We start from the raw sequence: 25,953 nt of genomic DNA, 5'->3' as shown, positions 1-25,953 counted from the left end.
AAGACAAAGATGGCATCACCGATTGAACAGACATGAGTCTGAGCAAGCTCCGGGAGACGGTGAAGGACAGGGAAGCCTGGTGTGCTGCAGTCCATGGGGTCCCAAGGAGTTGGACACAACTTAGCAACTGAACAGCAACAACTGATCAGTTATAGTTCTTTTGCAAACTGTATCATTTGACCTCTGAGGTCTTAGTTTTTTTTAATTAATTATTGTTGTTGTTGTTCAGTCACTCAGTTGTGTCCGACTCTCTGTGACCCCGTGAAGTGCAGAGCACCAGGCCTCTCTGTCCCTCACTGTCTCCCAGAGCTTGCCCAATTTTTTTGAGTAAATTATAGTATATTATTAATTTCTTGTAATTATAGCATTTCTATTTCCTTTATATTTCCTTTTAATTTTTGGAGGGAACATATAGAAATTTTGTAAATACTTTAATGTGAGGAATATCCCTTAAGCATTGTCCACTGTCTTTTAATTATCCTTTTCTAGCTTGAGAATCGATAGTCACTTCCCTTTTCTTCTCAACACTGTGGGGATTTGGGGGTGGGGCTGATTTGATTTTTTTTTTTAATTTAACTGCATTTTTTTTTTGACCCATCTATTTTATTTTGGTGTGAGGTAAAGACTTAGATTTTTGCCCACATACAACCATTAGTTATCTGGGTAATCTTCACCTTTCCATGGTTCTGAGCTTCCTTCTTTAATCAGATGTTACACTTCTATAACTACATTCACCGTGTCAGGGGCTGTTGCTTTCTGTCCCAAGACCTGTCTCCAGTCTACATCATACTCTCCTCAGTTCATAAACTTTATAGTTGGCAGGACCTGCTTTTCTCATAAGTAGTGTTCTCATTCTTCATGCTTTTTATTTTTCCAAGTGAACTTTAGAATTACCCGGAAAAATGAGACGCCTCCTCTGAATTTTGAATGGAATTGCTTTAAAACTATAAATCAGTTTGGGGAAATGTTAACATCAGTTTATTTATCATATGTGTGCTTCTAGTCCAGAAACATACCTTATCTTTATTTGTTCAAGTCTTTTTTTTTCTTTCTCCATATTATTTATGTTTGTTTGCTTATTTATATTTTAGACTCTTATTTCACCAGTGATTTTAAGATCACAGACTTCAAGTTCTTTAAAGAGCTACTTCATATGCATAAGGCTTCAAAAGAGCATGGGGGAAAATCACTAATAAAGTTGAGATCTTTTGATCCAAGATCATTAGGAAAAATACATCAAGAAGTGTCTTCCCTTTTTCTTTGACTTTAATCTGTATGTTTTATATAAAGATTCTAGGAGACTCTCCCTGTTATTTCTGCATTCCACTCATCAGCACGGCCTTAGGACAGGCATATTTCCCCTTCTCATCTCATATGAAATATTAAACAGTTTGAGAACAAATCACTGTCTCTTTAGGGCATAGATCTGCATTAAGCATCTGCTTTCTGACCCCTGGGGAAGTCCCCTGCAAGCCTCGATCCTGGTTGCACTTGAGTCTGAGTTCATCTGAGTACGGTGACAGTAAGTCCTCGGAGAGCCATCCTCGCGCCTCTGATAGACTCTGAGGGTCAGCAGCCAGGATCTAAATTCATAGTACCTGCCTCAGAGCACCAGCTGTTCAGAGAGCAGAGGAGCCAGGCAGGTGGGCTCAGGTGGGGAGAGCCCGCTCCCATGACACCCCTTCCCCGTTGCTTGCTGTAGGTGAATTCATGGCCCGGCTTCGGGATCCAGCAGCGTCATTCAGCTCTGTGGATGAGGGGCCAGGGTAGGATTTGGTGTGCTTTTATTTGCATATTTTTTCATGGCTATTGATCCACACAGTAAAATACTGCCTTCTCACTTAGTGTGGGGGCACCTAATCAGCACCCCTGAGCAACTGCAGTTCATGTGCTGGTTGAAATGGGGTGCGTGCCAGCCCACAGGTGTAGCTGCAAACCCTAGCCCATTTCTCACCGTTGTGAATCATGTCTAGAAACCAAAGGGCTTTTTGGTTCTTGTTCACAAACTGGGGAAAGTGGGGATGGCGGGAGTTGTGTGAGAATTTATAAAGCGAGAAGACATGGTTTGGACAGACTTAGTTGTGTGTGTGTGTGTGGAGTGAGGAATTTTTTTGGATAGACTTAGTTGTATGTGTGTGTGTGTGGAGTGAGGAATTTTTTTCAGTTCTGCCTGGCACAGAGACTTTTCTTATAGCATATTCACTTTCATTTGGAGCTAGTAATAACCTTATTGTAGGGAATCATCTCGCCAGCACACACATACACCCCTCCCCAGGATACTCTGATTCAGAAATGATGTCCTTTCTTGGAGCAGCTTTTTATATTAACCTTTTTTGAAGATAGGAGACTAAGAGCTGAATAACAGCCTTTAATACTAGCCCCATAAAAAGAAGGGAAATATCTTTTTTAATTAAAAAATTTTAATTTAAACAAAATATGAGAAATAAAGTGGTATGTTGACCCTTTTTTAAGGTATAAAAATAAACACTTGCATTTTATTTTATGACTTTAATTTTCACAGCCAGGTGGTATAAATACCTTTAATTTATAGCACTTTCTAGCTATTGCATTTAAAACTTCCATTTTTCCATGTAATTTTTAAACTGAATTTTTCCAATTAAAAAAAAATTAGACCCTGAGGAAAAAAAAAAAAAACACTGTTTGAGGATTATTAGTTCATAACTTGGTAGTAGGAAAGGGTGATAGAACAAGAGTCCAAACTAATGAATTGAGATGGTGTAATATTTAAATAGCCACTTGCATTAAAAAAAAATAGGTTGCCCAAATGCTAAATATGATACAGATATTAAAGTAATTAGAAAACAGGAGGTGGCCAGGTGGGTATAAAGTACCGGTGAATCTGGGGTACCAGATAAATGCGAAAATTTAAAGTTCACGTAGACACATATGCACACTTTTTTTTTTTTCTTTTTGGTGGCTTTCTCCGAATCATTTGTTTATAGTCTGGCTGGAGTTGTGGCCTCAGTCCTGCCCCTTTAGAGATGGGATCTTTGCCTAAAAGTTAGTGAGAAATGAAGACTGAGAAAGCCAAAAAATGTCCAGGCTTTTCACACACACTGACAGCCAAACAGAACGCTCTTTCCATTTGCAGTTTTTTAGTGTCATTTTAAGTTGCAGCTTCTGGCCAATCAGCGAGCCCCGTGCCTGCTGACATCACGAAGCAGCCAGTTCCCTCCAGCTGCAGAGAGCTTCAGTTTGTCTTTTTTTTTTAAACTAAAATGGAGGCTGGTTTCTTGCCTTAAGGAGTACATTGCCTTTCCCGCTGAAGTCTAGATGTTGACATGTAATAAAGCGGGCAGCAGGATGGTGGTGGATGCGGCCAACTCCAATGGGCCTTTCCAGCCCGTGGCCCTTCTCCATATTCGAGGTAAGTTATTGTGTGTTTCACTGAAACGGAACCTTCTGTGGTTAGTTAATAAATGGCCATTGTGCTTCAGATAAGAAAAGCAGGAAGTCCTTTCTAGCAGAATTCACCCCGTTTTGCGGCAGACCTAACCGGAGGAGGCTGGGTGTGTCACTGCAGTTTGGCATTTTACGAACTACTTACAGAATTTGAGTCTTGAGAGAGGCCTTGCATGCATAGTTCAAAGCTGGTTTTTCTGCTTTCTGCTCGTTCTCCCATCCCCCTTTCAGAGCCGTGCTGATGTCAAAGGATGTGAAGTCACTGCCCGGGGAAGGCGTTGGGTGGGGGTAGGAAGGAGAGGCGGGCGGCGCGCCTGGCCTGGCCAAGTTGTCCATGCGCAGAGTTTCTCTTACAGATGTGTGTCGCTTGATTAGCACCCCGAAGGTTTCACCGGGGACACGTCCCTGAATTACAGGTGAACTGCAGGCAGAAAACACGCGGGGACGACCAGAAAACAACTCCCCTGTTTCAAAGGATCGCTTTCGTCCTTGCCATGGAGCCTAAGAGAGAAATACACTTGTGCTTTGAAATACTGAAATCCACTGTGGGTCATAATTTCCAAGTTGTTAGCCTTTTTATGGGATAGTAGCAGACACTTTGCATTTAAATAGGCTCTGTATTGACATTTGCCTTAAAAATTTTAAGTGGCAGCAAATGTTCAATGTGTGTATAGATCACTTTTAATACAGTTTGCCAGTTGTAATTTATACAAAATTTGAATTCAGAATTTAGCTTAAAATTTATACAGAACTTGGCTTAAAAACACAATTACCACAGTAAATTGATAATTATATTAAAACATAGGTATCAGGATAATTGTATACTTTTTCTTAAGCATTTAGAAATGTTTCTTATACAGATTTTTTGTTCATATTTGGGTGAAATAGAAGATGATAGTTAAGCAAACTTCATCAAATCACTTTAAAATGTATCTAATATCACAGCTCTGTCCTAACAGAACAGTTTTAACTGTCAGGACCCGTGCTAAGGGTTGGGGCAAGATCTCCAGGTGACTAATAGTCTGTATGACTAAAATGCCAGGCAAGATTTTTCAGATCCTAGGGTGTACCCAGGGAAGGAAGAATGAAACTACATGAATACCCAGTCTGTTGGAACAAGAGAGGGGTTGCCTTTTCTCTCCAAACCCTCTGTAATGAAGCTGGTGGCATTTAACGTCCACAGTGACCAAACCTGTAGGTCACTTTGTTTTGCGGTGCAACCAGGAAAGAGCAAACGTTGACCACAGTTAGCACTCAGGTGTTTTAGCTGCAGGAGCCAAACTGGCTAAAACAAAATGATTGTGTTTCCATTTAAGTTCTTAAACAGAGACTGATTGAGTTAGTAATAAGAAAATTTTATTGCACTTGAAATGTTTATTTTTAAACTTTTAAGGTATCTTCTAATAAATAACAGATTTTTTTTAGCTTGAGTTTAATGTACCTTTTTTTTTAGCTATGAATTTATTCCAAACTGGAATATTTGATTTTATATCTTATACCCCACTGATTTTTTTTTTTTAATTCCAAGACTTTACTGTGACCAATCTGGGTTTTTTGTGTTTTTGTGTGTTTTTTTGTTTGTTTGTTTTTTTGCTGTTGGTTGAATTGTTGGTTGTTCTCTAATTGTGAAGGGGAAAAGTAGTGAAGTGTACTAACCTACAAGAGACTTGAGTTTTTAAGAAGGAATAACCGGTAGTAAAACTTAACTTCTGGTTCAAACGGTGAACTAGTTAAAACTTGAAAAACGCTTGATTTACTTACAACAGCAAGCATATTCATGAGTGGTTTAGCAAAATTTATTTTTACTGTATTGGCTTTTAGAGTCTTGATCAGTTTCATCTCCACTTAGCTTCTCTGTGTGTCCAGTGATGAGGGTCCTTCCCCAGAGGGCTCGATGGTCTACTGGAGGGGCCCACACAGGGGCCCCAGGGCAGGAGGGCATGGGAGCTGAGTCTGGGCGGGTGTGGGAAAGCGAGCGGGGGCCTGATGTCTCCTGGTGCTGGGAGGGGGCCGGCAGCCCTGGGGCTCACCTCCGACTCCACTGCCCCGTGTGTTTAGAGAAGAGGGGTCTTCCCCACAGAGGGAAAAGAACAGCCCGTGGCACCCAGCCTGTAAGTGGTAGGGCCAGAATCCCAGCCCAGGCAGTTGTTTTGTTTTGTATGGAATTTTTCTTTAATTCATTTTAAAATAGAAAGTTTGGCTGTTTGTAAAACCTTTTGCCACAGGATTCTAGAAATAGTAGTGTTTTCCCCCCAACATTTTATCAATATCCATCTGTTTCACTGGCCTCTGATGTATGACAGTTTTGGGGCCTAGGATTCATTTCTTCATTCATTTTGCAAATACTTGAATCCCTATCACCTCGTGCCAAGCAGGTTCCTAATTTGGAGTATGAAGCAAGCACCGTGGCCCAGCTTTCAGAGCTTACGGTCCATAAACAATGCAGTTCCTGGATTGGTTAGTAGCCCCAGTTGGCTTGACACTCATCTCCTATTATGTAGCCTAGAGTTTGTGGTCAGTGTAGTGAATTAGCATGTCCTAAGAAGTGTGACCAGAGAAGGCAATGGTAACCCACTCCAGTTCTCTTGCATGGAAAATCCCATGGGTGGAGGAGCCTGGTAGGCTGCAGTCCATGGGGTCGCACAGAGTCGGACACAACTGAGCGACTCCACTTTCACTTTTCACTTTCATGCACTGGAGAAAGCAATGGCAACCCACTGCAGTGTTCTTGCCTGGAGAATCCCAGGGACGGGGGAGCCTGGTGGGCTGCCGTCTATGGGGTTGCACAGAGTCGGACACGACTGAAGCGACTTAGCAGCAGCAGCAAGAAGTGTGACAGGAACATGTTGTTGAAACTTAGCCTAAATTTTTCTGTCTGGAGAAGGAGCAGCGTCACCTGGAACTTGGTGGCTGTAAATTTAGCTTGATGACTTAAATCCTGTCCTCCCAGGGCCAACCAGGAGACCTGTCTGTGGTGGCGGGAATGTCCTCTGTCCTGGCCACCGCAGCAGCCCTCGGTCACAGGTGACTGCTGAGCCCTCAAAATGTGGCTAGTGCAACTGAGAGGTGGAATGGTTAATTTTATTTCGTTTTGGCTATTTGACATTTAAATAGACCCGTGTCTAGTGGCTGTTGTATTGGACAGCACAGTTCTAGACTGGGATCGACAGACTCTTTCAGGAAAAGCTGGAGAGTCAATGTTTTTGGCCGTGAAAGCAGCCACAGATAGGAATGACCATGTTCCAATAAAGCTTTATTTACAAAAACAGGGGCCTGGCCAGATTTGGCCCATGGGACACAGTTTGCCTCCCCCACCCCCAGCCCCCAGCCCCCAGCCCCGCCACCAGTCAAGACTTTTCCTTGAATTTTAATTGCCGGTTAAGCATAGTAAGATGTCTGTCACTTCCAGAGCCAGGTTTAAGGCAAGAAGAGCTATGCCAAAAAAGATGCTGATGGTCAGAAAGGAAGATCTGCTGTCCACCCGGATCCAGCTGGCTTTTATTCTGGCCTCAGGAAAGCCATTATGTGCTCTGATCTGGGAGTTGGTCGGCGAGTCCAGTCCCTGAAAGACTGATGGGTCGCCAAGGCCTGGTGGGGAGCTGGGGAGCAAATTGTTCTTTTTGTGTAAAACCCCTTTTTCTTGGGGAACGGAAGTCTGATTGTAGGAAAAGTCTGTCTTCTCACAAGTATTTCTGAGTCACCGATTCGAGGAAAGGTGTTTACCTTTCCAATAGAAACTTAGAGCAGAATGATCCAGGGGCAGTGTGGAGGTCGAGGCCCAGGGCTTCCTTTCTGCCTCAGCCCACCTGATGGCTTAGCCCGTGCTGCTGAGCCCCGCTGCGCACGCACACACGGGCTTCCAGGCGTGGGGCGCTCCTGCGTGGCTGAAGCCAGTAAACGTCATGAGGGCGGCCCGCGCTGTCCTCACCCTCCAGAATTAGGAAGGAAATCGGGTCATTGACTACGGAAAGTGAAAGCACCCCCCCCCCCCACAAAAAGACCTCACCAGTGACTCTCTCTCTCCAAATAGAGAGAACCAGACCCAGGGTGTTTATTGTGTAGCTGTCCCTCTCTGTGAAGCGACTTTTTAGAAGTACACCTTGAAAACTACCTGGAGTGAGCCTGAGGACCGTAACCAGAGTAACAAAGAGCTCTCTGGGGGGTGGTGTGTGTTTATGTAAAGCCCACACACCTTTTGTTAATTAGTCTTATCTGAACTGATCATATTTTTTTCATTAAAAGATGCTAATTATGTAGAAGAATAAGTAGGTATGGTTAGTAGTCAGGAAAAGGGTGCTTTGCATCTAGGAATGGTCCAAGTCCTCCCAGGCACAGCCGTTTGGGGTGCACCGCACCCCATTTCCATACGTCAGGTACCCCCACGGGGCGGTTCTCCCCCAGGCCAATGACCTCTGCCAGATGCGACAAGCTTTTGTGAACACTGACTTGTTCTTCCCAGCCCTGCTGCCTGGGAGGTGGCTGGGACGTCCTTGACACTCTTCCCCAAGGTCACCAGCCTGTAAGTCCCAAGTCCGCTGTCCTGCACCTCCGCCAGCTCCACGACTCCAGGCCACTGCTGGTGGTTCTCCCAGAGGAAACACAGCCATGTGTATCATCTTCTGGTATTTCCTTTGGGCCTTTTTTGGAGACCCAGCTAGAGCAATCTTTGGGGGGCTTTGGATTTCCAAGTGATCAGATAGGATAAGGCACCCTTCCATCAGCTCAGGTCCTGGCCACGCAGAACATCCCAGACCAGAGGCTGGGCGTGGGCCAGTGCAGGCAGGGGCATGCAGACCCCTGCCCCATCTCCCCCCATCCGCTTCCGGACAAGGCCCGCCTCACCTCCTCTTCCCTGTCAGATGGAAAAGGACCATCAAGGATGCGGAGAACTCCCAAGCCTGGGCTGGTTTCTCTCACTAATGTACTTAAGGAAAAGTCTTGCTTATTCATCTTGTAGAGACATTGGCTCACGTGCGCAAGGACAAACTGCAACAGCCAGAAAAATCTGGTTTGCTTTTAGGCCCTTGAATTATTCATAAATCAAAAACACTTCTAGTTGAAAAGAAAAACGCAAGAGATGTAACAGTCGAACATAGTGAATGACTCTGTATCAGATGTTTGTTCTAAAGACAAAACAAAATCAAACCTGCAGAAGACATTGGTGTGGCTGTTGTGGAAAGTTGAGTAGAGCGATGTGGAATTTTCTATGGAATTACCATTAGTTTCAAAGGGATTCTGATTTGTAGGAACTTTCCTCATCCTTAGGAATTGCAGATGGAAGTATTTAAATTCAGGTGAAGTATCATGATCTCTGCACCTTACTTCAAACAGCAAAGAGAAAAATAACTGTGAAGCAAATATGCTCATATCCCTAATTGTTGAATCTAGGGAAGTGGGTATATAGGTATACAAGTATATACAAGGAATACAAGTATTCGCCTTCCATGTAGGTTTAAACTTCTTCATAATGTTTGAAATGTCTTTAAAATGTTCTGCTTTAGAAAAAAATGTGCAAAGGACATGTAATTACTTAGAAATTGTTTCCTAAGCAGTGAGCAGTGGCCTTTCATATTCAAGCTTGGGCCTTTCTTCCGTTTTCCCTTTTACTCCCTTGCTAACAAATGAGTGGCCCATGGGGAAATGATGAGGCAGGGGCATGGTCATTTCGGGTGGGCTGGGACTGAGACCCTGTAGCCCAGCGCCTCGCAGGTGGGTTCCCTGACAGCCACACACCATCTTACCGAACAGTGTTTTGCAGGGTGTACACCTTTTTTTTTTTTTAATGTTTATTGGCATTTTTATTGGTCTTTTAAAATGTTAACAGTTTAAAGCACACTCTCAGGTAAAAGCAAAGTTCCCTCTGAACTTGACAGGCGGGGTTCTCAGTGGTTAAAGGCAGGGTTCAGAAGTCACGGGGGTCCCCACCGTGGGTTAGCTGAGCCATTTCAGGCAAGCTCACTCATTTCCCTGCCAGAAATGGGAAAGAAATGGGGGGTTGTCAAAGGATCTACAATCCAGGTTGTCTGGATTTTATGAGGGTTAGTTAAATGAGTGAATGCATGTGAGACACTTCACATGGCGCCGAGTGCTGTGAGCCCGTGGGCCGTGTTCGTGGCTGCCGCGGTTGTCCTCTCTTTTCTAGGTCGTGGTGGTGACTTAGAGCCCAGTGCCTTAACCACAGCTTGTGTTATTTTCCTGCCTCCCTGTTGCCTGTACCTGCTCCTCTGTCTCTATCTGCTCTCTCTCCCTCCCCCATTTACCAAGCCTCTCTTCCTGCAATTTGCTGGTCGTTTCACCACCTGGAGGAAGTCGGTGTCACTGATGACCCTGGAGTGTGTGTGCCGTGTTCTGCTTGTGGATCGCGTACAGAATTGCCTCATCAGGCGACCCTCGGATGATCACCAGCCGCTCCGTTCAGCATGTACTGATGACCCCCATTCAAACTTCTTGCTCTCGGGTCCAGCCTGTAACAGGAAATCAGCATTTAATACAGTCCTCTCCTCACCCCATTTTTAACTCTTTTGAAGAAAGCCAGTTTAGCATAAGATTTATAAGGGATTCTCCTTTAAGAAGTTAGCAATTTTATCTGTGGTTAGTCCCAAATAGGACGGAGTTCATTGTTTTTAAATGCAGATGTTGCTTTCTGATGCGTTAGTAATTTGACTTCCCAAAGTTTACTGTCAAGGTCAAATCTCATTATGTTAGAATTGCTGAATTCCTTTTTTGTGTGGGGATTTTTAAATTAGGATAGTATTTGATGGGACTTCCCTAAGTGGTCCCGTGGTTAAGGCTCCGGCACTTCAAATGCTCGGGACGCAAATTCAGTCCCTGGTTGGAACTATTGGGTTGGCTAGAAAGTTCCTTCAATTTTAAGGTTAAAAAAATAAACCTTTCATTTTTACCAAAAACTTTATTGAACAGCCCATTTTGTCCCACTGCCTTCTGCCATTTTTCAGGCAACTTCATAGTTCCATCTTCCCAAAACATTTTATCTTTTTGAGCAGAGAGCTGTCCCAGGTACCCTTTACAGTCTTTCAGGGAATCAAAGTTTTTCCATTAAGAGAATTTTGTAAAGGTTGAAATAAACAGAACATCCAAAGGTGTAATGTCTGGTTAACACGGCTGATGAATCAGAACTCCAGCCGAGCTGTCACAGTTTTTGCCTGATCATCAAAGCAGCGTGTCGTCTTGTTGCGTTGTCCTCATGGAAGATGAGGATGCGTTTTCTGTTGACTGATTCGACACTCTTCATGTCAAGTGCTGCTTTCAGCTGGTCTCACTGGGAGCAATACCTGTTGGAATCAGTCATTTGGTTTTCCAGAAGGAAGTCATACTAGAGGACTCCCTTCCAGTTCCACTATGTACACAATATCACTTTCTTTGGATGAAGACGAGTACCTTTGGGGTGGCTCATGGTGGCTCATTTCGCTTACTCTGCAACCTCTTCCATTCCACATTATTATACAGCATCCACTTTTCATCACCTGTCACAATTTGTTTTAAAAACAACATTTTTTGTGACGTTTAGCAGAGTCACATGAGGAAATATGGTTAAGGTTTTTTTCTCTGCCCCCCCACCACCCCCTGCTTTACTTACATGGAACCCAAACATCAAAGCGATTAACATAACCAAACTGGTGCAAATGATTTTCAGTGGCTGATTTGGATATTTTGAGTATGTCGGCTATCTCCTGTGGCATATAACGTTGATTGTTCTAAATTAATCTCTCGATTTGATCACTGTCAACTTCAACTGGTCTGCCCGACCAAGGAGCATTGTCTAGCGAGAAATCTCCAGCACAGAACTTCACAAACTGCTTTTGACATATTCCATAAGTCACAGCACCTTCTCCATACACTGCACAAGTCTTTTTTTTTTTACATTTCAGTTGCGTTTTTACCTTTCTTGAAATAATAAAGCATAATATGCTGAAAATGTTGCTTTTTTTCTTCCAGCTTCAGTGGCTACTACAAATAGCTACACAATCCACCAGTTTTGATGTTCTGGTTGTTTTTTTTTTTTTTTTTTTGACTCATGCTGATATGACACCTGTCACAATACAATTTAACAAAATTGTTTCGAATGAAGTAAAAGACAACTAAGTGCTACAAGAAGCATCTTATGGGAAAAAACCAAAGAACTTTTTCGCCCATCCACATGCCACGGCACCGACCCCCCACCAAAAAAAAAAAAAAACAGTATTTGAACCAACTGAGATCCAAACTATAACCTTATACCGTACTGTTTCAAGTTTTAATATTGTAGTATTTCTAATAGAACTTGGGTTGTTAACACCTGTTTGATTAACCTTTTCAAGTCTCTGCTTTGTCATTGATGCATATGAACTTCATTTGAATTTTTGTCTGCTTTTTGTGTTATTCACTAGCAATGTGTTCTAATTATGATAGTTCAACTTATACAGTTATGAGCATTGTAATGTTTCCTAAGGAACAAGCCCAGTTTTCCTAAATTGCTGGTCCTTTATGCTTGGTAACTTCAAGGAGGAAGAAGAGGCAGGGACCAGGGAGGCACCGTGTAGTAGACCATTTTGGCATATGTACAACCAGAAGTTGTTCTTCTCTCCTTCTGGTAGTCGGAGCTTCTCCAGGGGTGGCGTTTGATAACACTGTACTCACAGCTCTGCAGGTGTCCTCAGCGTTTGCATAAAGCAGTGGTCAGTGGGTCCCTGGAGGCCCTGAGATGCTCGCAAGGGAGCTGCAAGGTCACAGTGGTCTCCAGTATAGCAGGCAGATTCTTTTACCCTCTGAGTCACCAGGAAAGCCCTTTCGCAAGAATACAACAGCCTTTTTTTTTTTTTTTTTTGCCTCTTTCACTGTGTGGCCGTTTGCCCTGATGGTGCAAAGGCCAGTGATGGGTAAAATAGCTCCTTTCGCGGAGCAGGCCATGGTGTCCAGCTGGAGACCACCATGCACCCGACCCTGTTGCACAAATCTGACCCAAGACTATCCTTGATGAAGCATGAAATGGTTAGTTTTATTAGATCTCAGCCTTCGCTCACATACCTTTTAATAACATTCTATGGATGACACAGTATTCACATGGAGCCCGCAGGTGTGCTGCGGTGCTGTGACGGTCTCCAGGAATACTGCACAGCTGTGTGAGTTGTGAGCTGAACTGGCCTCTTTTTTCAGGAACATTATTTTTACTTGAAAGAACAAGAGACAGACAAATTGGGTTAGTAAGACCTGAATATTTGACATATGCTTTCTCGATAGTGAAGTGAAAGTGAAAGTCGCTCAGTCGTGTCCGACTCTTTGCGACCCCATGGACTGTAATTCTCCAGGTCAGACTACTGGAGTGGGTAGCCTTTCCCTCCTCCAGGGGATCTTCCCGACCCAGGGATCAAACCCAGGTCCCCCGCATTGCAGGCGGATTCTTTACCAGCTGAGCCACCAGAGAAGCCCATTCTCGAAAAGGAATAAAGGAAACCTGTCAGTTCAGGTAACAACAGTGACACTATTAGTTGCCCAGGATAAAACTCGAACTTGTAAGCAAAAGTTTGAATTTTGGGAAACTGCCAGCATGAGCTTGACAGCTCCCGGTGCTTCTGATGATACTGGCAAATGGGGCTTCTTGATCTGAACGACGGAAGAGCTGCATGACTGCACACCAACACATTCAGAGATACTGCAAACATTCGTGGGCAGGAGAGGCATTCAAAGTGCAGGACATACCACGAGGTTTGATGTCACTGAAACATCATCAGTATGGTTTCATATTCCACGTTGCAGCTAAGCTTTCAGAAACTACCGCTTGTTGAACATTAGCATAGACTTAAAGAAGAATAACCACAGTTTTTTTAAATGTCATTGAAATACCTCCCCTTTTCCAACTAAACATGTGGTGAAGGCTAGACTTCTTTTTGTATACTTCAACCAAAATACCATATCAGACAACAGTATAGAAGCAGAAATGCAGGTCTGCCTGTCTTCTGTTAAGTCATCTCTTTATAAAGAGATGAGCAGAAATATAAACCAGTGTCATTTTTCTTGCTATTTTTAAATACAGGTATTCTCATGATATTTCAGCTAACATGCAATGAGCCTGTTACCTTAAGTGAATCAGTCAGTACGTGTTTTAAACCCTCTCTAATCTGGTATCAGTGAGTAGAATCCACGCTCTTCAGGGACCTCCAGACTGTTTTTAGAGGACATGATTCTGACACCAAAAACAATTGAAAACTCTTGGCCCAAGAAAGCTCTGTAGCATGAGCTGGACGTGCTGGACCCTGTTTTTACTAAGTCTCTGTATTTTTCTCTCCTCCTCTCTCTCTCAAAAAAAAATTTTTTTCCAGATTAACTAATCAGCTAATAATGTATATATGTCTCCCAGGCCACAGTGGGAGCCAGTAACTGCTCAGCAGGTGGGTAGTGGAGTCACCCCAGGACTGGGCCCTCTCTTTTGGCATTAATTGGCTCCCTTTTATCTTTTTCTGATCTTTTTTAAAAATCCATATGTGAATATTGCCACTTCGAAATTTTTTTTGAATTGGAAATAAAACTAAAATTATCCCTAGCCTTGTCCCCAAAATGAGTCTCCTACCTTCCCTGGCATCTCAGAGAAAATTGTTTGGAGTTTGCTGTGTATCATTTTACACATGTGTGTGAATGTGTATTCACAATAAGTAGTGTAAATGTGGATTTATCTACTGACTGGTAGTATATAGTATTTTTTGTTTTCTGTTTTTTTGTGGATTTTTTTTTTCCTGGCGTTTTGCTGCTTGTGGATTCTCCGGCCAGGGATTGAACCCAGGCCCTTGGCAGTGAAAGTGCCCAGTCCTAACCTCTGGACCACCAGGGAATTCCCTGTTGTTTTTTTTTTTTTTTATTTAAGACAAAAAAGCTAGCATGATAGTAGTTTTGGAAAACTAAACCTTTGACAAGGTTTGAACGTGTTGATAGCTTTGTGAACTAATTCCTGATGCTCTTAGCTAAGTGTAACATTAGAGTATCCTGAATCGTGCTGTATATACATACACGGCATAAACTCTTTAAGTGCAGTCGCACCCTTCTCTGCGGATTTGGTTTAAACCCCCCTGGGACAAGGTGGGCATCTGGCGGGAGGCTGCAGCGAGTGGAGCGTCCGGCTTGTGCCCAGGGCCTATCTCGGGCGCTTGCAGCACACAGCCAGGTGGCACCGAGGCTCCGTGCTTGTCGTGCAGAGGTCCAGAGGGAGCGTCCGCAGGCAGACCTGCCCAGGCAGTGAGTAGTGAGGCCCATCGGACTGGAGCTGGGCTGGCTTCTCCCACACCTCCCCACTGGAGGTGTGCCCCTTCTCTGTGCTTGAGGCCTGGTCCCCAGGAGTCATCTTACCTGAGACAGCACCAGTGACCCTCCTTTGCCTGCTTTTTAGAATATTTTCCTAGATGTTGAAAACACTGGGGGCTTGTCAATTTAGTGGACCCCCTTCTTAGATTAGATCCAGTCACGTTGCAGTCGAGCTGTCGGATTCAAGGCTAAGGCCTAACAGTGTGTCTTACAGGGTTACTGGGGTCCTTGGCTGTCTCCAGACCTTCCTGAGTCTGTGAATGTGCTATATTTTTAAATGCATTTGATTAAATTACTTGTTTTTCAAGGGAATTGAAAGAAAAGAGCTAAGATTCAAATTCTAGCCTCCTGTCCCTGAGGACAGAAGCACGTGATGAGAATAAGCAGATTGCTCCTTTTATCCTTAAGAGAAATGCTACACTGGTAGAAAACTTGAGAGACTGGTTTTTTTTTTTTTTTTATGACTTTAATAAATTTAAAAACATTATCTCTTTGCAATAAAGTCACAAATGACATTTTATTGAAGAAGCATTATTCATCTTAAACAAAGGTTAACTTAAGTTTACACTTTAAGCCAAAGTTAAACTTGCAAAGTCCTGAAGTCTTTTTGCTTATCTTCTTCCTCTCTGCCTGCTTCTTCCCTTTAAGCACTCTCCTTTCTTATTTTGTCTCATTTATTCTTCAGATGAGGCTGTCAGATCTTGAAACTGACCTTTTCTAAGGCATGTAACTTTCCCTGGGTTGGCTTATTCAAATAATACAGTGTCGGTGGATATGAATTCTGGATTTTTCACTTCTAAGTTTTGTGCATAGTTAAATATAAATTTTCAACTATTGATCTTGAACTTTGGCACTTAATTTGATATGCATTGCAATTGTCAGTACCCAATTAAACATAGACCATCCCATCTGCCTGGATTGGGAAGACGCCACTGGGGAGTATACGTACATGTATGTGCTCACCTGTGTCTCTAAAGCCAAACACCGACTTAGTTCAGTCGGTAGCCTTGTTGTTTAGTATATTGCCTTGACCATCTGCTTATTTGAGCCTTTCTTCTGTTTTAAAAAAGGAGGAGCGCCCTGAAGTGAAATGTAAGCAAAACCGGGATTATAATTTTAACACTACATCACATTAAAAAATATAAAGGGGCATTTAAGAAGCATATTCAGTAACGTGTTCTCTGCCAGGAAACAGGGGCTTATCAGCCAGTTACTCGCCTTGACTGTGACATCCATAGTAACTCAGACACGCCACCCAGGGAAATATTTAGATGGGTTACGAGTGTGCAGAACCGAGGCAGGGCCACGCAAGGGCTGCTGCAGCTCGGGCATCGGCCATCCCAGTGCGTGGCCCTGCGTCCGGTCTGGTACACCAAGCACTGCCATCATCCATTTCTTGCAGGGTTTTTCGAAACTGTATGGCCTAGAGAGAAACTGTTGAGGAGGGCCGGCTTACTCAGGGCAGTTCGTCCTCCGTGTGATGCCCAGAGGCCGATGGAGGCTGCAGTTGTTTGTCATTAGCGCCCAGGAACCTTTTCATCTTCAGAGCACCTTGCAGGTGTTCATTAACCATCCCCTCTCTCCTACGAGGCAGCAAACAGGTTTTATTAGTCCCTCTTTTACAGTTGTGGAAGCCAAAGCAGAGAGGTTCCCGGCCTTGCCCGAGGTCAGAAGGACGAGCTCCTGGGTTTCCTGAGTCACGACTCCTGGCCCACACCCCTCTGGTGTGCGCACTGCCGCTCTCGCAGCCCCTTTATCACAGAGATCTAGCAGCGCGGTGCTTTCTGCTCTGTTTCTCAGAGGGGTGGAGAGTGCTGTTTAGCTGGAACCAGGTTAGTTGATCTTATGGTGTCATCTAGAAAAGCAAGAGATGCAGATTCTGGGTCTTGAAGGTAAGGGCTGTGCCTTGGGGGTTTGTGGGTACGGATGAAATTAACTGAGTGGAGCCTTAAAGCGCACCCACTTGCCCTTAGCATAACCTACCTGGAAGCTCCTGTTGAAGAAACACAGTCTCCGGGACTGCTTTCCACTTGGTCCAAGGACCTCGCACGTCCCAAGAGATTTACGTCAAAGCTTTGTTTTCACCATAGCTAACAAGAGTATTTCAATGCTGAAGAGAAACTTACGACTGGTAAAGATTCCTCATGAGTGATCTTAGAATTTAGAACAAAGTAAGATATATTGTTCTGTTGTAATAGAATTTGGAGCTTTCGGGCGGTAGGGAGGAGAGACATTCTTTATCTGAAAACTGGCTGTTTTAATGTAAGCATTTGTCCAAGGAGAAACACTAGAAAGTCAACTGCTTTTGGATGATGTATACAATTGAGAGGATGTTTACATTTTAAAAATAGTTTTTTAAAAGCCAGTGAACTCATGTCCCTGATTTTCATAAAGCTCTGAGATGTTTCCTTCCTCATTCTTTGCTCCGAGAGCTCTGTGCACGTGTTCTTGTTGAATTCAGCACTGGTAGTATAGCAGCACTCCGGCCTTCACTGTGCCAGATAAGGTTAAAATTAAGACCCCAAACTTTTAGTCCACCAGGTTTGTTTCGATGGGAAGGAAAACTTGATGGAATATAGAGAACAAAATTTAGTTGTGACCTTCTGCCTTCTGGCCCCCTAAAGCTTTGTCTCCTTCCCTGAACAGATATTTATAAATCACCACCCTGGTGGTTGGTGCTGTGCTGGGCGCTGAAGGTGCACTGCTGGGCGCTGAAGGTGCATGTCTGGGCACCTTCAGGTTGGCACCGGGGAGGAGAGAGTGGTCTGGCCGAGTGGTGCGGGGGCGGGGAGGCCTCACATCCTGGATAAGCTCACTGGTGGTCCCCAGGAGCTGGCGGGGACCAGGGGTGACTCGTTCAGCACATCGGGGAGTGTGTTATGACGGGTGTGGTGAGAGAAGCGCCAGGAAAGGGTTTTTGTCAAGTAAGCAGCATCTCTTTGTGGACCAGAAGTAGAGACCATCAGGGAGCTAGGAGTGAGAAGACTGAGCTGCAGACCGTGGCTGTCACACAGGAAGGGAGGGCCCCGGTTACTCCCATAGTGAACCTCAGAGACAGGTGAGAAGCTGATATCTTTGGTAGGGGAATGCCGGGGGTTATCGCTGTGTGTGTTTGCTGTAAACATATTCCTATTCAAAAGAGTAAAAGGGAGACAAAGCATTAAAGTGGAGGGCATGTGTGGTTACTCATCTTTCCGTGTTCCTGTGCTGTGCTCCTAGCTAACTAGCTAGAACACGGTGCGGAAAGGCCACCGTCACGGACTTGGATTTGAGACGTGACCAGAGGTTCGCTTGGCCAGCCCTGGCCCAGCCCGTTTACATCCACGACCTCATTGCAGAGCCCAGGATGCAGGAAGGCTCTCAGTCACCTCCACTTCCTAACCAGGGCCTAACTCAGATTGTACGGTTCTGGTTGAACTGACCTTTCCCCGTTGCGTTTCACTTTGTCGCATGAACCAGTTTTGTTGTGTTTCAGGTGTCGTCACGGTGCGGTCAGCCCTCTTCCTTTCTTGCATGTGGGTGGTAAGGCTGTCAAAGCCAGATCTGCTGGAAACCCAAATCGTAGCATTGTCTTCAGCAGAGAGGGTTTTCAGAAATTTCCAGGGCAGGCGGGGGAATTTAAGAAGGAGGTTGGAGAAGATGAGGCTGAATGGCTTTGGGCTTTCTGGTGGCACAAGAGAGGAGCCCTCTGCAGAAAACTGAGGGGAGTGTGGTGACCTGGCAGAGGGAGGAAAGGGTCACGGGCGAGAGGGAGCTGACCGGGTGGGTGAGGTGTGGGCAGCCTCCAGGGAGCAGTCCACGGTGGTGACTGTGATCACGATCCCTAAGTATGGACATGCTTTGCAAACACTTTTCCCCAGTCTCTGGGTTCTCTTTTCACTTTCTTGATGCTATCATTTGCAGCAGAAGAGTTTTTAATTTGGATGCAATCCAGCTGATCTAATGTGTCTCTTGTTGCTTTTGGTTTTTGGTGTCATTTTTAAGAAATCATTGCCTAATCCAGAGATTTGCTCCTGTGTTTTCCTCGAAAAGTTGTCCCGCCTTAGTTCTTTCACTTGGTCTTTGACCCACTCTGAGTTAATTTTTGTGCGTGGTGTTAGCTAAGGGGCTACCTTCGTTCTCTGTCCAGTTTCCCCAGTGCCATTTATTGAAAGGGCTGTTCTTTCCCCACTGAATGGGCTTGGCACGCTTGTGGAAAACCAGTGGACCGTAAGTGTGAGGATTTATTTCTGGGCTCTATTCTGTTCCATTGGTCTATATGTCTGTACCAGAGTCTTGATTCCTGTAGCTCTATTGGAAGTTTTAAAATCAGGAAATGGAAGTCCTCCAGCTTTGTTCTTTTCCCAAACTGTTTTGTATTCAGGGTTCCTTGCATTTCCGTGTAGTCTTTAGGGCCAGTTTGTCAGCTCCTCTGGCCTCTCTCAGTAGTCTTGTCAGGGCAAATGTTGGTTAGGTCAGGACAGTGCACTCCACACTCTGTCTGGAAGCTCCTCTGACTGGGGGAGAAACCTGCTCTTGTTGGGAGTCTGGGCCATGTCCTGTTCTGGTCGAGTTCAGTTCGATTGCTCAGTCGTGTCCGACTCTTTGCGACCCCATGGACTGCAGCAGGACAGGCCTCCCTGTCCATCACCAACTTCCAGAGCCTACTCAAACTCATGTCCAGAGTCCTTGATGCCATCCAGCCATCTCATCCTCTGTCGTCCCCTTCTGCTCCCCTTCAGTCTTTCCCAGCATCAGGCTCTTCTCCAATGAGTCTGTTCTGCTCTAGTAAGAACCCCTAAAATGTTTGAAGTCTTGGGTTTTGTCTCAGAAAGCTACTTGAATTTTGTGTTCTGTGTACAATTATCATAGTTTAATATAAAGACGTTTGACACGATTTTAACTGCTTTTTAAGACGGATACTCCAGGAAGCAGGTCGTGTTTATCCTGCGGTCTTGTGCCCACATCCCTGCCCCCACGCTCAGGTCACATGCCCCAGTTTGAAAGGCCGAGTTGCAGGAAACCTGCCCGGTAGAGCTTTTGTGTTTGTGACGGAGGTTTCTTTGGCTGTCCCTTCTGAATCGCCTCTGCAGACCCCAGGCTGGCGTCCGCCCGCCGGGGTGAGGTGGGGCTGCCTGACTGCCAGTGTGTGTCTCCTCAAGGCTGCTGCCCTTTCCTCTTGAGACTTGAGGCAAGTTTAGACCTTGTCGGTCTTGGCCGTCAAACAGATTGCTACAGGGTGCAATCCATTCCATTCCCTAAATTATCCTTTCTTGAAAGGTCAAGTTCTCGGCCAGGAGCACCCTCCTCAGATTATCTAGATTCAGATGTATTGACAGTTGACGGCCCAGAAATTGTCATTTCCAAATGCCTGTGTGCTGCTCTGTGACGAGGCTTTTGCCTGTCCAGGCAGAGATAAAGGTGATGTAGTGTGGAGTTTTCACACAGCTAAATTAATTCAATTTACAGGCCTATCCTTTATTCTGTTGTCCTTTTTTGGTATTAAAATGTCTTTTATGATTTTTTTTAAGAATGTTCCTATTTGTCAGTTAGGGTGGTAAGCCAATGTCAGTCTTTAAGATTCCTTGTGAAATTTTATTGATCTGCGAAATCAAACTTCAGAACATCACTTTAAGCCACAAATCTCCTATTTATGCCTTGTTTACATTTGGAATTACCACATACTATTTCAGACAGTTTATGTAACTTAAAAGCCCATTTTTTATTTGCTTTATATTTCCAGAATAGGCAAATCCACGAAGACAGAGAGCAGGTTAGTGGTGGCCAGGGGCTGGGGGAGGGTGTTCTTCTAGGGTGATGAAGAAGTCTTGAAGCCAGAGAGGGGCGATTGTGCAACGCTGGGAATGCACTAAATGCCACTGAACTGTGCACTTTAAAATTGTTAATTGTAGGGTATGTGAATTTCTCGTTTTTTTTTTTAAGTCGTTTTATTCAACGTTGTAATTATATATGAGCCGGAAGGTGGGAGGGGAGGTGTGTCAGGGTTACATGAATCCAGGTGAGCACAGGATGCGTGCTTACAGCACGCCGGTATATATTATTAGTTTGTGTCTCTAAGCATTATCATTAGAAGCTAACCAGATCAACCGACTTTCTGCTTTGGGACAGCAAAAAAGTTGGTTTTAAGACTCCACTGAAACTCAAAGATATTCTTTCGTCTCACCTCACAGTGTACATCCACCAGCTTTTTACAGCCTTTCCCCCTGGAAAGTTGGAGTTTCGAACTCGCCATTAGGAGAAATCGGAATAAAATTTCTCCTGCCGCTCTGTCAGCGGCTGTGTCCTGGCGTTTACTGGGAAGCCAGCCACCAGGCTGGAGACGGTCGTGACGTCCTGTCCTGTAACCCTTGAAAGGGGAACATGAAATTTGTCCTCCTCTGCCCCCAAAAAAGAATGGAGAGGAGAGATCCTATGTCTATTTTTAAGTGAAGAACGCTTGTTACAAATTCCGAGCACAGCATTGTTGTTGTTAGACTTTCTTTCCTTGCTGCTTCCAGAAGGAAACCCACAGAAAGCCCACCGAGGCACTGGGTCGGAGCCACACTGGGCTTGGGGTTCTGGGGGACGGGCACGCTCACCACTGTCCAGGTTCCTTAGTTTCCTGAAGTAACAGAGTTCAGGATCTCTAGTCAGACACGTGGATTTTTTTTTTTTTTTAGGAAGGTGATTTTTCCTCTGAACTTGACTTTATGTTTGTAAGTGTGTTGCGTTCGGGCAGTGTTTAGATGGTCCTCCGTGCCTCGAGCCTGCTCCCGGCAGGCAGTGCCAAGCACACGGGCCTCGGCGGGAGGGATTCAGACGTGGCTCCGGGCAGTCCACTCCCCTGGTGCCCTGCCGCCGCTTTCCAGGCGCGCCTCCTCCCGGGCTGCTGGCAACTCCGTCCCCCTTGTTGTTTCGTGGTTCTCGTCAGCGTTGTTTTCTGCTTTGAGGCGTTGAAGTTGTACTGGAAACTGAACACTGGTTTAGCGTCCATAGTGACCAAAAAAAAAAAAAGAGAGAGAAAAGTTTCTGAAGTCATTTCTACTTTGTCCTCAGCTGCCACAGCTGATTGGTCCGCGTTCTTGTCTGTTTAGAGCCAGAATCAAAACAAGGGCACACAGGGTGCCATCTGCACCTCAGATTCGGTATCATTCCGTAAAAAAGAGTTCTGCTTTTGTAAAGAAAACACCTGCTTCGTTCAGGCCTGCCGTCGGTGTCCTGACTCGGTGGGAACCTGCGGTGTGAGCCGTCACGGCGCCTCTCCTCTCCCACTCGTTCTCCGAGGCTCAGCTGGCTGCTGTCCACAGGAGGGAAGCAACGTCTTAATCCGTTAACTCGGGTCCCTGTTGCCAGTTCACGTTTGTAGCCCCTCTAACATTTTATATCAGTGAAACCTTCCGTTCTCCCAAGTGGAATCGCAGAGGATTTGTGAGCTATACGCTGCTCCCTCGGATCCCGAGACCAGCATATCACCCGTAAGGATGATCCACCTCGGAACTGTAAACAGATGCTCAATTGTGGCTTTGGAGGGTCTGTCCTGATTGAGTCCTGCTTTGAGCCTGACAACCACTGAGGGTTTGCCCAGACCTGCGTAAATCAGAGCAGCCAGAAATTCACCGGAGCTTCCCGGGGCTCCTGGGCCCGGAAAGGAACGCAGCGCAGGTTCTATGTTGTGCTAGGCATATGTGAAATGGGTGTCCTCTAGCAAAGATATTTAGGTCAAGTTTAGTATAACTCTGTTAAGGCATCCAGAGAGACGCATGGTTTCTACCAAGTTGGGTCAGATTATAGCCCCTGTGTCAGGTCCTTGAGTTGAAAGGCATGAATCGGGCTTTCAAGTTCAGAAAGCAGGGAGCACAGATAAGCGAGAGGCCGGCCCTCAGGGAGCCCGTGGAAGACCGGAAGAGGACCATGTATCTGTGGGGAAGGTCGAGGGGAGCGGCCACGGGGCTGCAGGGGGAGAGGATGCAGGGAGGCTCAGTGAGGTCCCCAGGGGGCGCCTGCCCGCCGGCTGGACTTGCAGCGGTCGGGATGGCGTGGGGTATCCGGCAGAGGGAACTGCAGGAAGGCGAAGACGTGCCAGGGTGCCTGTGAGGGGGTGAGGGTTGGGCCCGGGCCCTGTTGGAGCCTTCGTGTCGATGTGTTCATCTAGCACACGTTTCTGGGCACTTTTGTGTCACGCCTGTCACGCCAGGTGAAGAATGTAAACAGCCCAGGTGCTACACCTGAAGCCCTGCGGTGGGCAGAAGTGGCAGCCGTGCAGGGCGAGCAGCCCACAGGAAGGGGTTTGGTTTTGTTTTTTACACGCTGGGATAGCCCAAGGTGCTTTCAGATATGGTTGGCACACACCGCTGGTGGCAACAAGAGGCAGTTTTAAGCACCAAAGCCTTGCTCAGCTTTGGTGATTTGTCTTGTTTTACAACAAATGAAATATGAGCCTTCTTGTTGGTGTTTATGATAGCTTAATGTAGAAAACGTGCTTGTATGCTTACCTAGGATATTTTATTATTTTAGCTACTTCCAAAAAAGAATTCGGTGAGGCCTAAAGTATTAGAATATATACAGCAGTGTATTAAAGAAAAAATTGTATTAGAAACCTGTTTGGAGGGTCAGTTCAACCTTTGAATTGAGCTGTTTAGCACAGTTTCAGAAAAAAAAAATTCATGCTCCTAATGGTCCAATGGGCGTAGCATCTTTTTAAGCTGGCTTCTAATTTATAACACTAAAACAATTGCAAAATGCACAAAAGAAGGTGCTTACCTTCCTGTTTGATTTGTGAGGTGGGACATGGCCACCTTATTGTAGTTTATTCCTTAAATAAGTAGAAGAATTTATCTGTTATTTACACTGGTTAAAGCTGAATTTAACTTGTCTGAAGACATTCTTGTTTTGGCAGCAGTACTATGATGTAGATTTGAAGGGAAAACCTAAAAGAACTAATTGATTGCCTGGGATTGATGGAGAGATTCTGACACAGGGTTCCTAAATAGTCTTATATTTATAGAACCAGAGACTGGCAGAGGGTCAGCAGAGGCTGAGAGCAATTGTTCCCTCAGTGAGAGAAACAGAATGTACGAGAGGAGTTGAATGATCTTGCTTCTCATTCAGGACTCCAAAGTATGCCCTGTGCTGGGCGGTAAGAGTCAACAAAGAAAAGCACGAACTTGGTGAAAGAAGAGTTTTGCTTTGTTCTTTACATGCTGGGGTAACCCAAGGTGCTTCCAGAAATGGTCAGCACACGCTGCTGGTGGCACGAGAGGTGGTTTTAAGTGGTTCGGAATTGAACATTATTTTAAACATTATATGGGCTTCCCTTGGGGCTCAGCTGGTAAAGAATCCGCCTGCAGTGCGGGAGGCCTGGGTTTGATCCCTGAGTTGGGAAGATCCCCTGGAGAAGGGAACAGCTACCCACTCCAGTATTCTGGCCTGGAGAACTCCATGGACGGTATAGTCCATGGGGTCGCGAAGAGTCGGACACGACTGGCCAAACACGACTTTCACTTTAAACATTGCATATTGATGAATATAAAAGTATGTAATTAGCGTGTCAAGTCCACAATTTCTTAGATTATTGTTGCTTAGGACAAGGCCTAGTAAAAAGTATGTCCCCTTAAAAACACCAGGTAAGCAGTAGCACAACTGTGCACAGATGTGGCCGAAATTGAGGTGTTTGGGGATGCCTGAAGCACGGAAACCCTGGGATAGGCCCACTGAGTTCAGCCCAAAAAGACTGTTCCAAAGAGCCCCGCAGCCTCCTGTCTGCTTCCAAGTACAGGGGCCCCGGTGGCGCTGGACTCGGAGACCGAGGGGTCTGGGTCCCAGTAGCCCTCAGGGGAGGGCCGGGCTCACGGCCGTCCGGCCACTTGCGGCCACACTCTGGCCCTCCGTGCTGTCTTCCTCCCCCTCGTCACCTCACCCTCAGCGCCCCTTCACACCCTCATTCACCGGGTGACTTCTCTGTGTCACCACTCGCTCGAGCTACACCTCTATGCTTGGCGGTGTAGCTCGAGCGAGTCACTTAACCTGCTGAGGAACTGTTTGCTCGTCTGTACGTTGGGAATGATAACCCTCTCTCTCAAGGAGTAGCTGTGGGTTCTGCTTCCACTGCAGTGAGGGCGTGAGCCCCAGCACAGAGTGTGGACGTGCTAAAACCAGGCATGTTAGCGGCCACTGCGATCAGATCTGCCCGGTTCTTCCCTCGTTTCCAAATTCAGACCCCCAGCTAGTGAAAGCGGAGTACCGGTACTTCAGCTTTCAGGAGAGAAGGTTTGGCTTGGCCAGAACCTCGCGCTGGGCTCCCGTCTGCTCTCGGCCCAGGCTGCGGGGGAGCGGGGGAGCGGGGGAACGGGCCTGAGAGAAACCCGCCACCCGGGTCTGCCCCTCGGGCCCACCCTGGGACTGCTCTGGCCTCCTCAGCGGCCTGAGAGGCGCTCAGCCCCACTGATGCCTGGGGGTCCCGGCCAGCCTGTCATGACCAGAGCAGATGTTTTAAGGCGGGGTTGCTTGGGGTCAGCGGGGAGATCCCTCAACTCTCAAAGTCGGGCACAAACCGTCACAGGATCGGAAAGTTGCCTATGACCACTAATAGTGTGGTGTTTTGGTTCTTTCTTTAGACACTACCGCCGTGGGTAACTGGTCCTGATTTTGCATTCCCTTCTGGCCGTGATCTCTTGCCCACGAGGCTCCTCCCCCGCTTTTGTTCATTTGTTTTCTTTGGAGAGGACACTGTGTGGTGGAGTTAGAGGCCCTGGGTTTGAGCTCCGTCTCTCCCGGCCCGCCATCAGGGCAAGTGACCGTGCCGAGCGAGATTTCTCATCAGCTTGCCCTGGGATCAGGCAGCGTGATGTGTATCAGTACACTGCTGGAGTCACGAGAGCGCTGTAAATATGTTTTACGTTTTCTCTCGAATGTGCCTCAGAGCGCTTTGGTTTGGGCTTCCCACCTTCACTGAATCCAAAGTGGTCTGTTCCTCCAACCGACCAAGTCTGGCGCCGCCCTGACAGTTCTGTCACAGACCAAGGGTCACCTCGTGAGTCTGGCCGGAGCGCAGGGTGGCTGACGCGCCCCTCGAAGCCTGTCTCCGGGAACGGAGAGCCCTGTCTGCGTCCGACCCGCCTCGTCTTCTGCGCTGAGGCCATGGAGGTTGGGTGTGAGGTTAGAGGCAGGGACAGTGAGACCAAGGCCAGTTTCAGGAGGAAGTAGTCTTTTCCATCTGGGCCAAAAATAGTCTTTTCAGAAAAAGAGGAAGAAAAAGTGTGACAT

General features: G+C 45.9%; 1 protein-coding gene across 9 annotated transcripts in view; it reads left to right on the top strand.

Annotated features, from left to right (window-relative positions):
• PPP2R5C (protein phosphatase 2 regulatory subunit B'gamma) overlaps positions 1–25,953 on the top strand; it is a 138,776-nt gene that overhangs the window by 38,239 nt on the left and 74,584 nt on the right. For 3 of the 9 annotated variants that reach the window (XM_040256909.1, XM_040256906.1, XM_040256908.1), the window contains exon 1: positions 588–3,388. The exons of the other annotated variants lie outside the window; for them this stretch is intronic. In XM_040256909.1, coding sequence (XP_040112843.1) covers positions 3,295–3,388 — 94 coding nt within the window. In that variant the 5' untranslated portion in view covers positions 588–3,294. Of the gene's footprint in view, positions 1–587; positions 3,389–25,953 lie in introns of those variants that run through there. 9 annotated transcript variants of the gene reach the window in all.

Source organism: Oryx dammah, unplaced genomic scaffold, assembly GCF_014754425.2.
Source record: "Oryx dammah isolate SB20612 unplaced genomic scaffold, SCBI_Odam_1.1 HiC_scaffold_16, whole genome shotgun sequence".
NCBI classification, from domain to species: Eukaryota; Metazoa; Chordata; class Mammalia; order Artiodactyla; family Bovidae; genus Oryx; species Oryx dammah.
This window is presented reverse-complemented; position numbering and strand designations above follow the sequence as displayed.